General features: G+C 45.9%; 1 protein-coding gene across 4 annotated transcripts in view; it reads right to left on the bottom strand.

Annotated features, from left to right (window-relative positions):
* KANSL1 (KAT8 regulatory NSL complex subunit 1) overlaps positions 1–15,188 on the bottom strand; it is a 101,551-nt gene that overhangs the window by 20,637 nt on the left and 65,726 nt on the right. For 3 of the 4 annotated variants that reach the window (XM_049800823.1, XM_049800825.1, XM_049800822.1), the window contains exons 3-4: positions 9,735–9,876; positions 4,521–4,625 (exon numbers count right to left, since the gene is read on the bottom strand). In XM_049800823.1, the coding sequence (XP_049656780.1) occupies positions 4,521–4,625; positions 9,735–9,876 (247 nt within the window). The remainder of the gene's footprint in view (positions 1–4,520; positions 4,626–9,734; positions 9,877–15,188) is intronic. The other variant, XM_049800824.1, reaches the window with a different exon arrangement.

Below are 15,188 nucleotides of genomic sequence, written 5' to 3'. Positions count from 1 at the left end.
AGCTGTGGTTTTGGATATAAGCAGGCCAACCCTATAAAGCTAAAACTGCCTGATAAACACAAAGCTGGAAAAACGTTTCTGGCAGAGGAAAAGTAAGTAAAAAATAAGCTAAAGACACAGAGCTCCCCAATCCCTTATGCCTTAGGTCTGAAATACAAACCCCCTCGCTCTGCAGCGAGTGACAGTTACTGTGTGGCTGCAGCACTGAACGATGCCCATCTCCCACTGCCCTGCAAGTGGCCTCAACAGGGGGTACTGTCACCACAGCTTCCAAGGTCACCCTGGCTTTGTATACCTCCTGCCAGTGACATTCCTGCTCTCCACCCCAGCAGGTGCCGGCACAGTCCAGGACCTTCATACCCCTGGCACTCATCGCCCTCAGTTTCATCCCTGCAGCCCCTTCTTTTTGTTTTCAGACACGCTCTTCCTCCTCCCTGGGGTTAAACTTCGTTTCTTCCTTCGTGCAGCACTTCCTACACTCACTGTCAGTATCTCTCTAGCTGGGTTTCCCCTTTCGTGCACACAAGGGTGGTGGTGCAGTTCAAGTACTAGTAAAAAAGACAAAAGAAAAGGTCTGACTTATCTACATAGATGGTTGGCCAGCCGGCCAGCCCCCTGCTTGTCACATACTCCATCTCAAAAGTATCTGCATTGCATTGATTAAAATCTTCCCTGCATTCACTCCCCCAACTCAATGAACAACTAAAATCAGGCTATGGCAGCGCTGGACTAACGGTTTCCAGAATAGCAGAGACCTGACTCACCAAGGGAAGAGCAACTTCTAACAACACAGACAACTTCTGCCTGTTGCTTGTTTGAGGAACTTTGCTGGGTTTTCTACACTTCTGCTAAAAAAGCCGTTTCTCCCGGGGGGGAGCAGAGACAGGATCAGACCGACAGGCTTGCCTCCGACACTTGATCTGAGCGCACAGACATAGGGGCAAGATCAGATCGCGCCAGAAGTGTTAGGCAAGCACAACGCGTCACCCTGGCAAGGTGAAGCCAATGCAGGAGCTCAACGTTTTCCCTCTGGTTTCCAGAGACTTGGCAAGGCTGAGCCTTCACATGACACCTCCGCCGGAGGCACCCACGGTTCAGGAGGGCGGGTACACATGACTCATAAGCTCTTTTGAAATAGGGTATTTATTTTCTTCTCCAGAAAGGGTCTTAAAGGAGGAACCTCTTCTCCAAGAGCTATCTCCAGCTTGGCGGTTCAAGATAGGAATAGAGGGTGACCCCGCTGCTTCCTGCGGAGGAGCTGGAAAGCATCAATCCGAAGTCTATTTATCAGAAACAGCCCAGGCTCACCTTATCACACTGAAGATGGGTGTACCCTAACAAGGCTCTGACATGAGCAATGGGGCAACGAGCAGGACTGCAAGAGCTGACATCTCCAGCGTTCAGAGCAGAGGCAGAGCTATTGCACCAGCTCCTCCTGGATGCACCCCCTGATGCCGTGCCTTCCCCCAGGGCTGGCTGGGCAGCCAGGCTGGGATCCAGAGGAGCATTCATCACACCGGGATCACATTGATGGTCCAGACTGAGCTCTTCTCTGTGTTTTGGTTATGCCTGGGGTCTGGAAGTTCAGGTCTTTAGGATCCCTAGGACTCTTGGGGCAGGGTGTCAAAGATTCAGCTTTAGCACACCTGCTTGTTGCACATGAAAACAGGAGCCTGCAGACTACCAGGGGCTCTCACGGCAGTAAAGAAGCTGTGTGCTGGCAGGTAGTCACGACCCAACAAATGTCCCCCCTATTCCCCCCAAAAAAACAAACAAAACCAGACAGGTTCAGACGTTCACCTATTAGTAGATAGGTTCACCTAATGCAGGGAAAAGCCTTACCAAGCCACTCCATCAGTATCTTTTCTCATTTACTATTAAAAATTTTAAGTGCACCCCCCTTGCTAGATTAGCAATACAAGCAATGAACCAATATCAACAAGCCGAGATACTTCTTCATGTTCTTCTTCATGTTATTCCCATCTTCAGGCAAAAATATTTATTCACATACTGAGCTTCCAGTTCCCAACAGACATTCCCAGGCCTTCTTTGCAAAGACCCTCCTTCCACTGACAATGGGATTAACTCCTCCTAAGGCTTATCAGCCACATCCCACATATCAAGCTGATGCTCGAGGACACGTATCCTGCATTCACACCAGCCAAAGGAGGTACCCATTAGTGGACGAGATCCAAAAAGGAGCTGGGGGTGAGACAGGATGAATTCCTCCCCTTACTCCACATTGCAGACCTCTCTCTTAGTCTGCCAGTTTGGGGAGGGTGGGGAAGGCAAAAAACCCAAAAGCCTAATTTGAAGCAGCCCAAAGAGTGCCAAAATGATAAGCACCTCTCCAGAAGAGGCCCAAGAGATACCCTTCCAGTAAGTGTCCTAACGCAACAGGAATGGTCTCTGGGCTAATCTCTGGCTCTGAGCAGATCAAGGCTCTGACTCAACACCCCACCCTTACGAGCAAGCCTGATTAAGCACAAACCCTCCAGCAGGAGGGTGTAGAAGCTGGGTGCCTGGAGGCAGTGTTTCTGGTGGCTGACACCTCCAGCACTGCTGCAGAGAAGCTAGCAGCATGGAGTGATGTGTGTGTCCACCAGCAGCCATATGTGGAAGGGGAATAAAAAGTCCTTTTCAGGAGGAGTTACCCTCCAAGACGGCAAGCATGGCTGCCGGAGTAGCCATGAGAAGGTGCCAAGTAGGAAACTGCAGCCTGCTTTACACCTAAAATGTTGTTCTTCACTGCTCTCAGTATCTATTATTTGTCTCACTGTTACCTCCAAGACCTTTAAGACAGATCAGATCTCCATCACACAAGCACTGCAGTAACAGAAGTCTCTGTCTGAAGAGCTCACCCCAGGTGAAAGGGATGAAAAAAGGGACAATGCAGGAAATGAGTAAACACAGCAACAGTGAGGTGGCTGTGAGCAGCAAAACCAGACAGCACCGGCCAAGCAAGCATTTTCTTTTCCATACATCAGAAATCTAGACGTTTTCTACTCTATACATACAGAGATAATGTCTAAAACAATCTGAAAAAGGACAATGGGATGATATTGTAAGTATATGGAAAATGTCTTTTATGTGTAGAGACAAAGTCAGGTGGGACACAGTCCTTCCATCTGCAGATTCCCAGGTTGAAAATACACTCATGTCAGATAAACACCTTGATTTAAAGCAGATAAGGAAAAAAATATTCTTCCTATCACTGTTAAATTTAATCATTTATCTCTGTTATCAGCCTGTCATTTACAGATTAGCTCCCAAATAACAGCCAATTCATCAGTGCGGGAGCTTGCTATTTCTGAAGCGAATTGGAGCACGCTGTCACTGTGCTTGTTTATTATTCTCCAAGCGCTTTTTGGGTTAAAGCATGAAAAGGGGGGGGCCATATGACAGACGGACATCACTGTTCAAAACCAGACACTGCGTAATGCTTGTGATTCAATCATGATCTGTAGCAGCCCCTGTCATCCTGGCTCTCCAGCCTCCCGTCGCTCCTCCAGCGTGGCTCTGTGTTCATGTGAAGGACCATCTACTATTTCAGCTGTGAGCAAAACCTGTTCATTGTACCAAATTACACAGCAGAGTTTTGGGCTCAGCTAATCTGCTAATTAAAGACTTAAATTCCAAATGCACATCTGAAAGCCAGTGTCGAGCAAGGAGACATTTTATTACAATCACCTGTAATAACCCCTTTGCGGTCCAGCGTTGAAAAATTTCACAGTATTTCATATTATCATTCAGTATCAGGAAAACTCTGACAAAGTCTTGCCAGTGATAGGAGAAAACACTCAAAATACAATTTTACAGTCACTTCTAGATAAGTTTTTTATCTGTATCAACTACATTGAATATTAGTCTATGAAACTCAAGCACTCCATTGCACTGAAGCTTCTCTTAGTACTACACCACAACTTCAAAATCCTCTATTTTAATACGTCGATGTGTCCCACAGGATCAAAAGTAATCACAACCAGGCTGAACGGTATGATCAAGCCTTTAGTCTGTGGCCTACATTTCTGCATTAAATAATAAATACCTGGCACTCTGCAGTTTCCAGTGCATCTCACTGAAATCATTAGTTCCCCTTCCAAGGGGTAACACTCAGGCAGATATTAATAGCCACATCTTCAGAAGCCTTTGCTAATTGTGCTGCTCTCAGTTTGAGGTACTTTTTTGCTACAGGGAAAGGATTAGTTAGGATTTTTAAGCTTCACAAAATGCTAATGCATATTACAAAGGTACCCCAAGGAACTCTGTTCTAAAAGGTATTTAAATCCTATCGTTTATTAACCCCAAAATAATCTGGGAGGGGGGAGCTACACAGAGCACCAGATCAGCAATTCCCATGTGAAGTTCCCAGTGAGGTGCTTCTGCAGGAGGCCAGTCCCATGCCAGACACCTGGTTCAAGCATCTCTCTCCGTGGCAGCTTAAAAGGACAAACCTTCCCTACCCAAAATTCATGAACGTGAAGTATCTGGACCCAGTCACTTCTGCTGCTGGCACTTACCAGCCGGTCAGCCCCAGGCTCCAGCTTAACTTCAGCACTAACGGGACGGGATGCATCATCTACTGCAGGATCAGGGGGTGATGCTTCACCAAGAACTATCAGCCCCTGGAAGAGAGGGAAGGGAACAGGAATTAACTGCAGGTCCTTCATTCTCAGCAAGGAAACTGCGCATCCATCGTCCCCCAGAAACTACAACTATTGCACAGCCAAGGCTTGCATTCCCACTGCATTTTTCAGCCATGATGCTAAACCGAATCCCCTGCTGCCTGGATTTTCCTGACATCTAAGCTGAACTCAGAGGGGGAAGGACAGTGCTGAAGCCAGATCACATGCCTTCAGATCATTAATAGTAGACAGTTAGCTCCCTCTCGGGCAAAACTGCTGAAATGCTGGTGCCATCCCACTTCCCATCCCTTCCCCTCCTCCCGCACACGCCAGCAAAACCAAAGAGAACATTTTGCTGTAGTGCAGAGCAGGAAACGACTGCTTTCATAGTACAAAGTGGAACTCGCCACCACAGCCAAGCAAACAATTTTGAGCGCGTGCCAAAAATCTACAGTCAATCTTGTTACTCTGAGCAGATTTTTTCAAAGAAGTGATATTCACAAAATTCAGTAAGAAAAGAAAAACACTGATAAACAAGCCATTGCTGTAACCCTAGCGGGACAAAGCACAGTGGCAGAGCACTGTTTTATCAGGCTTAACATATGTTGTCCTGTTTATGTTTTACTCTAAGCGAAGCTCACTCTAAAGGCAGAACTGCCTTCTCTCTCAACAACGCAAAGTAAAATCATTATAATTATGTAGATTCTGAGCTATGTAACAACAAAGCAGACTAAAATGTGCAAGGGATTAGAGAGCTGGTGGAACCTACAGGCCATGAATATAGTCCAGGACAAAGACAAGCCAGGACAAAGACAAGCCAGAACAAGTTTGTGATCACTCAGACAAGGAGCTAGGGAAAGGGCTGCTCAGATTAACAGGCGGATCAGTCATCTGAAAATAATTTTGGAGGCTGCACGGTATATCACAAGAAAGTGAGCCTGGAAGGGAACCTGGACACATTATCTGGAAAGAGGAGAGTGCTACAAGGCTTCCCTCAAAGCTCACAAAGTCAGATCTTACATATAACTGTATCAACAACTGATGCCATGGCACATGGCCACTGAAGTCTCTTGTAAGGCTGATCTTATGCCCTGACACAATCTTCTACACCACAGATTGCTGTCTTTCCAGAACTATGGGCTAGCTCATAGTTCAGTGATACTTTATTTAAAAACAGTTCATAAACTAAATACAACTGTACCTGGCCTCTGACCAGCAATGAGGGAGTAGCTAGCTTCTAGAATAAACATGATTACAATTTTGTAGAGTCTTCTGGCATCTCAGAAGGATGTTTAGTGGACGAGAGAGGCTGGAAGTCTAAATACTGCTGTGCTTTTCCTCTACTCTTGAAAGATCTCTCTCTGAAAGCAACCTATCACATTTCGTCATTGCTTCTAGAAACATCCTCAGGCATGCCTCAGCAAAGAGGTCAGTCATGTGCAGATGTCAGCTGTAGGAGACAGTGGACATGAAAAAGGGAGAAACTGGGACTGAATGCAAAACTGGAACCAAGGAAACTGCCTTCCTTTAACACTCCAGAAAGCACTTGGGCTTCTCATTTGCTCAGCGAGAGAATGACATAGGGAATCAGGGGCACCAGGAACAGAAACAGCCACCAACGACTTCTGCCTTCAGTTTAAAGAAAGAGGATGAAGGGAGCTGCTCCATGCCTCAGGAAGGAGCAGTAATTAATTCTATATACTGTGGGTATTTGTTTAGAAGTATGTCCCTTTACCAGTGACTTTGACGCAGCGGCGATGCTTAACACAGCCTTCCCTGTGACAGTCACAGATTTGGTTTCTGTGCCCTTGTACAGAAGCTGCACTGCCCAAACCTACTGTGCATGCCAGTTGTCCTCTCCCAGCTCCTAGCCCGCAAGACAGCTTCCATGAACCTACAGACCTGCAGGTTGGACAGCATCTTCCTACCGAGGGCTTGAGCTATCTGCTTTGCTTCTAAGAGTTTTAAATCTCCGTTATTTATACACTTCTGAATAATAGAGAGGGATTACAAGGGCAACATCAAATTTCCAATTCCCTTTCAGGAAAGGGAAAGGAGTAGTGCATCGGAATTATTCCAAGGTCACACAATACTTGCGTTTCACCAGCACTCTCCAAAACAAAGAAAAAAGCAAGGCCCCCTCCGGTATTTATGGGCAGGCTTGCTGCTTTTTTACTCCCATTTTTATCACTAATTACAGTATTAGTGAGAAGTCAATCATACAGGTCTCAGATAGAGACAGATATAGAGATAGATCTCAGATATCTCACAGTCCTGTAAGTCAGCAGCTTCTGCCAAGGGCTGCCAAGGGACTAATGGGTGAGGAAGAGGACTGACACACATTAAGACACATCAGAAACAGACTGAGTGCCCTGAACAGCCCCGCACAGGGACAGCAGCATCTCTCATCGTGTCCTAAGCCTGACATCCACTGCAGACACAGGAAACTCATGTGAGAGCTGAAAATTCTTCCAGCAAGAGGCTCCTCCTAATTCCCATCCCACCCTTCTCATCATGTGTTTCTCTTGACTCAGCACCTCAGACCAGAGCACAGACCTCCCCATGGGACAGGCTGCACACAGATCAGACCAAAAGCTTGAAGGGAACACAGCGAACCCATCTCGGATGGTCTGGGAACAAGTTGAACCTGGATCTGTAAAGACAATGTGCAAAACAACCCTGTCTTTAAGGAGTTTTGGTCACTGTATTTCAACCAAGTATGCCACTGCACAAAATTCCTGCAGAAGCCCTTCATCTTAATTTACCTCTTATTCCGTCTAAGAGTGAAACTTGTAAGAGACACAGAAAGAGACAAAAAATGCTGTTCGTTCCTTTCCAAACATGGAGCATCTGCCACCCACACATGCAGGGAGGTGCAAAGACTCTGCGTGGGGGGGATGAGCACCGTACCACACCCCATCTCAAAAAGGCCCAACAAAGCACATTTGTGAAAAGAAACAAAACCACCTTATTACCTTCATGGATATCCAGTCCCTTAAATTAACTGTACACGCTCTTCAAAGCCAACACAAAATAGCCTGCTATTTTTAAGCACCAGAAAACACAGTACTTTACAACTAACTTTGAACACACGCTCACTGATTTGTTGTTTTCCTCCGCATCTCGCCAGGCTCCAACTGAGCTGATCCAAATGTGCTGAAAACACAATTACTGCCGAGACACTCAGGCAGCAACGTACCTTCAAACTAGAAGGTTATTTTCAACTGCCTGGTCCTTCTCTTGCTTTGATTTGACAAAGCAACGCATCTTTCTTGAAGGGTACACTGGGATGCAAACCTTAACATATAATGGTAATTAATCTAAAAAAAGAATCAAGTAGAATAGCAGCTTTGAATTTCTGCAGCAGCTACATTTTAACCTCCTTATGGCCAAATAAGTTAGAGTTATGTTGATAGAAAAAACAAGGTGTCTCCAAATTCTTTAATTGCTGTCCTTGTACAATTTGAAGCCAAATCCATTCCAGTAAGACTCTTGTATTACTGAAACATGCACTCGTCTCTCTAGTCTCCTACACTTGTCCCAAGCTGCTTTTATGAATCTTACTTGAGTTTTTTCATTGATGAAAACAGAACATGTTTTACAAGGCATCCTCGAACTCAATGACACCAAGACAACAACCGCCGGGTGCAAGCAGCGATCTACACGAAGTCCTATTAGAAAGATGGAGTATTTGATACTCGCTTTCTTGTTCACGCACAACAGCCACTACCAAATCCTCAACATCTGAATTCTGCCACTGTAAGTGGCACGCTTTATCTTCAATTCATGTATCAGGTTATCGCAGTTGAGGAGTTTTTGTTTGAACAAATCAAAAAAGATGACATCCTGTTTACTGAAACCTCAGATGTACTTTTCAACTTTGACACAATACCGTGATGTTCTCCTTTCAGACCTAGACTGCAACCTTAGATAAAAACATACGGGATGCTTGTAGACATTATCAGGCCATTTCACGAGTCTGTCAAGTTGTCATCATCTGGTGAAAGCACTGAATCTTCCACTTCATTAGATGAGTTTTCTCATTTCTTCAATTACTTAACTCTTAGCATATAAATGTTTAGCTATTTTGTATTTTATACTTAGAAACCATCTTAGAAACCATCTTGCATGATTGGCTTTCTTAAGACAGAAGGAAGATGATTCTTTCTGAAACCGGTTCATTAATATGACATACAGTTCGCTTCCCAGAAACCTTTTGCTCTAATCTCAGTAATGTATTCTGTTCAGCAAGCCATGCTCTTCCACCTAGCCGTTTATAGCCCTCACTCACTCAATTAGCCTGTTTTTCTACATAGCTGCATAAAAGTCCAGTCTCCCTCCCCTGCCTGTGCTTTCTACCCGCCTGGAAGCCTCTCTCCCCGCCACCCCCAGAACACCACACATCTTGGGAAAAGTGTTTGCCAGACTCTGAATTCCTGAGGATCTGTAAGTTGATGCAATACCATGAGCCTTCTTGCTACAAACTCCAGACTTTCTTCCCTCCAAGGCCTGACATTTAGACGTGCATGCCTGAACAAGTCTCGGTAACAATTCCTTCCTCATCCCTTCTCTGCTCTCCCGCCATCTGAGAGCAAGTCTGAAAAAAAAAATTCCTTCCACAGAGAAAGGTCATCACCTAGAAACAGTCTTTTTTTATGATACAGACTCAATTTTAAGCCTGTGCTATGTGATAGCATCTGAAGCGAACTTCCTCAACGGTCCCCTCCCTTCCCCCGTAAGTCTCTTGTTAGGTTGTTCCTTATCCCCATCTTCAGCTACTCCCGAAAAGAACGAACGGGAAGAAAAAAAAAAAAAATCAAATAAAAAAGACAAAGGCTCAAATGATGGGGAACAGCAAGCCTGACTTTCAAGTAAGGTATTACTTTCTTCATGTTACCGTATTGAACCAGGGAAAAGAATTGCACTCAGCCCATGCCAAATAACATTACAATTAGTCACAACTGTGCAATACGCTTTTTGAGAGATGCGGGGTGGGGAGGGGGAAGCATCAGGCTTTGCAGATGTACTCCCCACTGCATCAGAAGAGAGACCGATTAGGCGGCAGACAAAGCAAAATCACACGTATCCAAACGCACTCCTGGTTCTCACCTTATTGGCTCTAATCTGCTTGTAAATGTCCGTTTGCTGCCGGATTCGGTATTCCAGGTCCGAGACATGGGCTTGGAGCCAATTCCAGCGACTGACGATGGCTGCACGGTCTGCTGCCCATCTCCACTCTGCCCTTCGCCTCCTGGAAAAACAGAGAGGGGAAGGGGGGATTATTTTGAGTGTGATTTTAATTATACAGTCCACAAAAAAACCTAGCAGAACTGACAGATAGATCAAAAGCTACATACTGAATGGCATGACTGATACCATCTAGCCACTGCTAATAATTACCAACCAAACTACAGACGTGCTATAAAAGCCATGCCTCCACCACAGAGCAATATTAAAACAACTTTTGGTACCCAGTGATTGAAGTCCTGCCTATGCAAGCGTTAAGATTTTATTCCACGCTTAGCTGAGCCAGCAGCTCCAGTCCTACCTGGCCACATCTGCCAGACCCACTTTTCCAAGTCTTGGAGAAAACAAAACCCATCTGCCCTCCCTTCCTCAACATAGCCTCTTTAAAAAAAAGACCTCTGTCATCAGTCACAAAATACGCCTGAACCAGCGCATACCACATGGCCACAATTAAAACTCAGTGGCAAGTTTCACAACACACCATCATCTGGTTTTAAGAGTAGCCACTGTTGGGAGACAAGCAACAGAGCTAACAGCACCTTGCACAAGCTGCTCCCCTGCAACGAGGTGTTGCAAAGGAAAGCGGGCAACAGTAAACTTGATTTCTGCATCTGATGGCTTGACTGAGCAAACAAAACCAGGAAAAAACATCAGAAAATTACCAAGTGAACGACTCCTCCGGGGCTCAAAGGCGCAATGTGAGAGAAGGCGAGCACATGTGGGTGCATGGGGGAACCCACACACTTTGCAACTCTTGACTGATTTCCTACCTTCTTTATCTCTGCTGCGAACACGAAGTACGGTTCTGCAGGAGCGTAAACATGCTTTCACTAGTGCATGGACTATACCATTGCATTTTACAGTCAACTGTTACAAAACCACCCTTACTCTGTACTACCACACTGCAGGGCAGAAAGGAACACAAAGATGGTAAGGTACGTATAAATCCATGGCTCTACTCTTCCACATTAAAAGCCGTAATACTAGGAAAATATACCCTAAGCATCCTGATTCTGGTGGATAAATATTACGGCTACCCAGAAAGGAAGAAAAACCACAACGTGGTGCAGAAACAAAGCATCAGCAGAAAGTGCATGCACAAATCCAGTGCCACTGCACAAAACCTTTGCCACATCTGCATGTTTGGCAATTAAGAAATTAATCACAAAATAATTCCCTTTGTCTACCTCCCCCTCCTTCTGTAGCATTTTTGAACCCAGCAAGAGTACACGGGGCACGGGAACCACTGCAATGTCCAGATTTTTCTTCCAAAATCTAACCAATAAGTCTTCTGCTGAGATTAACCTGTTTCAAAGCTGAAACCAGCCATTATAGCAAAAGCAGCACATGGTAAATGAGATTTACTACTGAAGCACACCCAGCTGCAGAGATGGTAAGCAACAGCAATAATCAAGTTCTTAGAAAAATCTACACCTCCTATGGATCTGCCCTTATTTAGGCGTACTGCTACCAAATGCACTTGCCTAAAAAAAAAAAAAAAAAAAAAAGCACCAGGGTTATTACAAGTTTCAAATCAGCTAATAGAAATACCCTGAAAAGGAGGAGTTGGTTCCTTCAAACTGCAAGTGAAACCCACAAATTTAGATCAAGACACGTTCTCCATATTATTGCTGGACCTCCCGGCTGCGTGGGCGACATCGCTTCAGTGCCAATTTAGATGAGGCCAGATTTCCACCAAAATGGGTAATTGTATCTGCTGCCTACAGCCCTCTCCAAGACAATTTTCAAAGCACCTTTAGGAGCTTACATCCTTCACTCTGAAATATTTCCCTGTGTAAAGTGCCTGCTCTACTTTGATCAACACTGATCTTATGTTCGGTGGAAATTTTCATATTTATTATAGATGGATGCCACAGCAAGACCAGCTCTTAATCCTCCATCAGTTACACTGAGGATACAGTCAGCAGAGCCCGAGACAAAAGGCAGCTGAGCACCAAGGCCGGGTAAAGGTCTGACATACCCTTCCAGCAAGGCAGAGTGACCACAGGGTTAATCTGGTTTACAATGGGCTGAGCAGTTGCCAACACCACCCCAGCATCACCCGATCATGCAGCTCTAATCCAGACCTCCGGTCCAGTCATGCTGTACTCTGTTCCAAGAAGGATAACGCCTTGCAAGCTTTATGGTCCCTCCTCCCCACAAGGGATCTCCAGTCTGAGCCTAAATGGCACAAAATCCCCTCCACGACACCCGATGGCAGAAAAGCAGTGTTTGGGCAGCAGATCTCCCTTATCTCGCAGAGACGTTTCTCTGAGCATCACTGGAAAAGCGGCGCTGCTCTGACTCAATCACCCACAAGATTGACAGCGTTTTCACATCGAAGTTTCCCCCAGGACTTTCCAGAACACATTACTTCTCTGCCAGCCAAATTTCAGTGAAATTCTACCATACTCTCATTTCAGAAGCTAAGAACAATTTCACTGGAGAAGAGTTCAACGTTTTTATAGCTTAAAATCAGGAAAGACCCCTGCAATGGCTGTGTCTGCTTTTATGGCATCTTCAGCATCTGTGGATGCAATAGGCTATCCAGATCCCTAGAAAGTTTAGGACTGCAAGACAGATCTCAGCAGGCTTCAGTTTGCTCTCTGGCGATCCACGTAGCATTGGGAATTGGTTTCAGAAATATCATAAGCTGCTGAGAGCACCTCCAAACTGCCAGCTCCCTTGCTTGCCTCTGCAACTTTATAAAGTACCTATACCTGCTGGAACAATACTGGCCTACTCCATTAAGTACATCTCATTCTTTTGCTCAGATTACACAGGAATTGACATTAACTATAAAAAACACCTTAGGCCCATTTAGATTCCTAAGTGACATGGCAGAGTAAGCAGCAGCAGACCTGCTCTTTACCTTAAAATCAGGACACATCCTACCCCAGAAAACCCACTGGATTTAAACCAAAAATAAACCAAGAAAGCGAAACACAGTAACATATACTTCATCCTCTGACAGGCTGCGGCATAGGTGGAGGAGGGGAAGATACATAATGATGGCTCAGCCACACTTTCCAAAACAGTATTGAGCGTAGTGTGGTCCTCTATATTTAGAATTAAGCCTTTTTCAGAGCCTGTTCAATTACACCCTTTGCTGCAATGTGCTGTCAGCAACATATATGTTTTCTCCTCATGTAGATCAGCTTTTGGATAACAAGCCATGTAGCTTCTTTAACTTTTATCTCTATACAAGTATTTTGCAAGATCAATTATTTTCTTGACTAGCACTAGAAAGTAGCAACCACGCACAAAATACAGGATCTGAAGTCGCTGCAGCCACCACCAGCAGTCACCTGAAACCTCAACCAGACACCCTGCTCTGGGGGGGAGGGAAACCCACTTCCTTTCTTTCTAAACATTAGGGACTTTAACATGATGATTAATAAAGGAGTTTATTGCACTTGCCCAAAACGGGTTTTGGATTAAGCTGAACAAGAAGACTGAAGGGATGGCCAGATGGCTGCTGAGAGCAGTGTCGCTGAAAGCACACTGGGTGGCTTGTCCTGAGAGTGGTCCTGTGCTTCAAGAGGCAAAGCTGGCACAGGGAGTAACATGACCAGCAACAAAGCGGTTAAATCCTGCATCCTCCAAGGGAAAACCGTTCACCCTGCTGCTACACGGGCAGGACAGCCCCTCCAGCTGGGACAGGAGGGTAAGCTCAGGAAAGAGCACAGAAAATGAATTATTTAGGAACCTGATCCTTTTAAAAAACAATTTCCCAGGTAGGCTCATTCCCCTTCTGCAGGCAGTGGTGTGCGCCCACAGCAGACGACGCGACGGGAGCGACAGCCGCCCCTCGCCTGCGTGCGCCCAGCTGGCGTGGCACTCAGCTTGACCGACAAGGACAGCGTCCTGCAAACTTAAGCAGATGGTGCTTATTGCAAATACTGCGCGCGCGCAGAATTAGCAGCCTTACGTCTCCTCGCGCGGAGGAAACCCGCACATGCCCGGAAAGTGCCCAAGAGGGCTGGGATGGAGGAGGAAGAATAAGCAGGGAGACGAGCCAAGCTCAGCCCACAGGGTTATAAATACCGTGGGAGGCTGCAGGGCTTCATGGGAAGGGGTGAGGGAAGAACGGGATACCTCTCCCCATCCGTGGCAGAAGAGCTCAAGTCCTGCCCTTTATGACTGCAGCCTCAAACCAGTGCCAACAGCCCCTGCCCCATGGTGCCAGGCTCCCACACATGCTTGTACTGTGCCCGCCTCTCCAGCAGAAACACACAGCCTTTAGAAAACTACAGGAAGAAACTTTATCAACATGACAAATTCTCAGAGGTAAACACTTCTTCCTAGAAAACAGCAGTTAGTTTCCTGAGCCTGCAGAAGGGCAGGGGGAAGAAAAATAAATCCTGTGTTACATCAGCCCAAGGGCTGGGCTTGGGATGGGCTCCAGTCCTTCCCTAAGTAAAAAACAGGCAATTGTGGGTTAAAATCAGTTATCCTAAATGGCAAAGTCAACTCCAGGAAACAAAACCCACCAGCCAGGTGCTCCTGCCAGGCAGCAGTGTCCCCGTTTCAGAGGCGGACGAGCCAACGGGACAGAAAGGTGACTCATTCCTGCTGGCCCAGCGAGCCACAAGGGGCAGGGCAGCCAGCCCCATGCACCACAGAGCTTGGCTTCAGCTATTTCAGAAAGGGGCGTGTGCTCTCATTTTATTATTATTTTTTTTAAATAAGCAATATAAATACAGCCCTGCCAATGAATACGGCAACACCTCAGTTGATGTTTTTTCATCGGTACGACCCATGCTAGAGCCGGTTCAGACATCTCAGCAGCCATGGTGCTGTAAAAGCTGTACAAGTTCCATATAGATAAGCCCTCCCTAATACAACCTCCAACTATGATATGTGCTTAAACCAAGCCAATGCATAAAAATCAAGTCAAAGCTGTCACTTCCACTTCCAAGGAACAGCACACCCGTGCCCTCCTCCCACGAGCAGGTTTTGCATATTGCCTTAGAGAAAATTCCGGCCCATTAGAGTTCCCTGCTGCCGGCTGGTTTTGTACCAGCAAGTCTTACCAGACACATGTTTATTTTGCTTCTTCTGGACCTCAGAGAAGCTGCATTGCACCCCTCTACCAAGCGATTGGTAGTGAGAAGCCCTTGCCGGCCGTCAGTCTGTCTTGCTTTCTGCTGACTCCATACAGCTGAATGCCAACAGGGTGGACAGAGATGGCACCAACAAACTGAGGGAATTAGAGATTAGCAGAATTATTTTTCACCAGGAGACTGCCCTACTAAAGGCCCAGCTGCAAAGTGAACACAGCAGATCCACCAGCTGCTGCTAAACCGTCCTGAT

Source organism: Accipiter gentilis, chromosome 5 (assembly GCF_929443795.1).
Source record: "Accipiter gentilis chromosome 5, bAccGen1.1, whole genome shotgun sequence".
Classification (NCBI taxonomy): domain Eukaryota; kingdom Metazoa; phylum Chordata; class Aves; order Accipitriformes; family Accipitridae; genus Astur; species Astur gentilis.
Note: the sequence above shows the minus strand (reverse complement) of the source record. Positions and strands in the feature narration are given on the sequence as shown.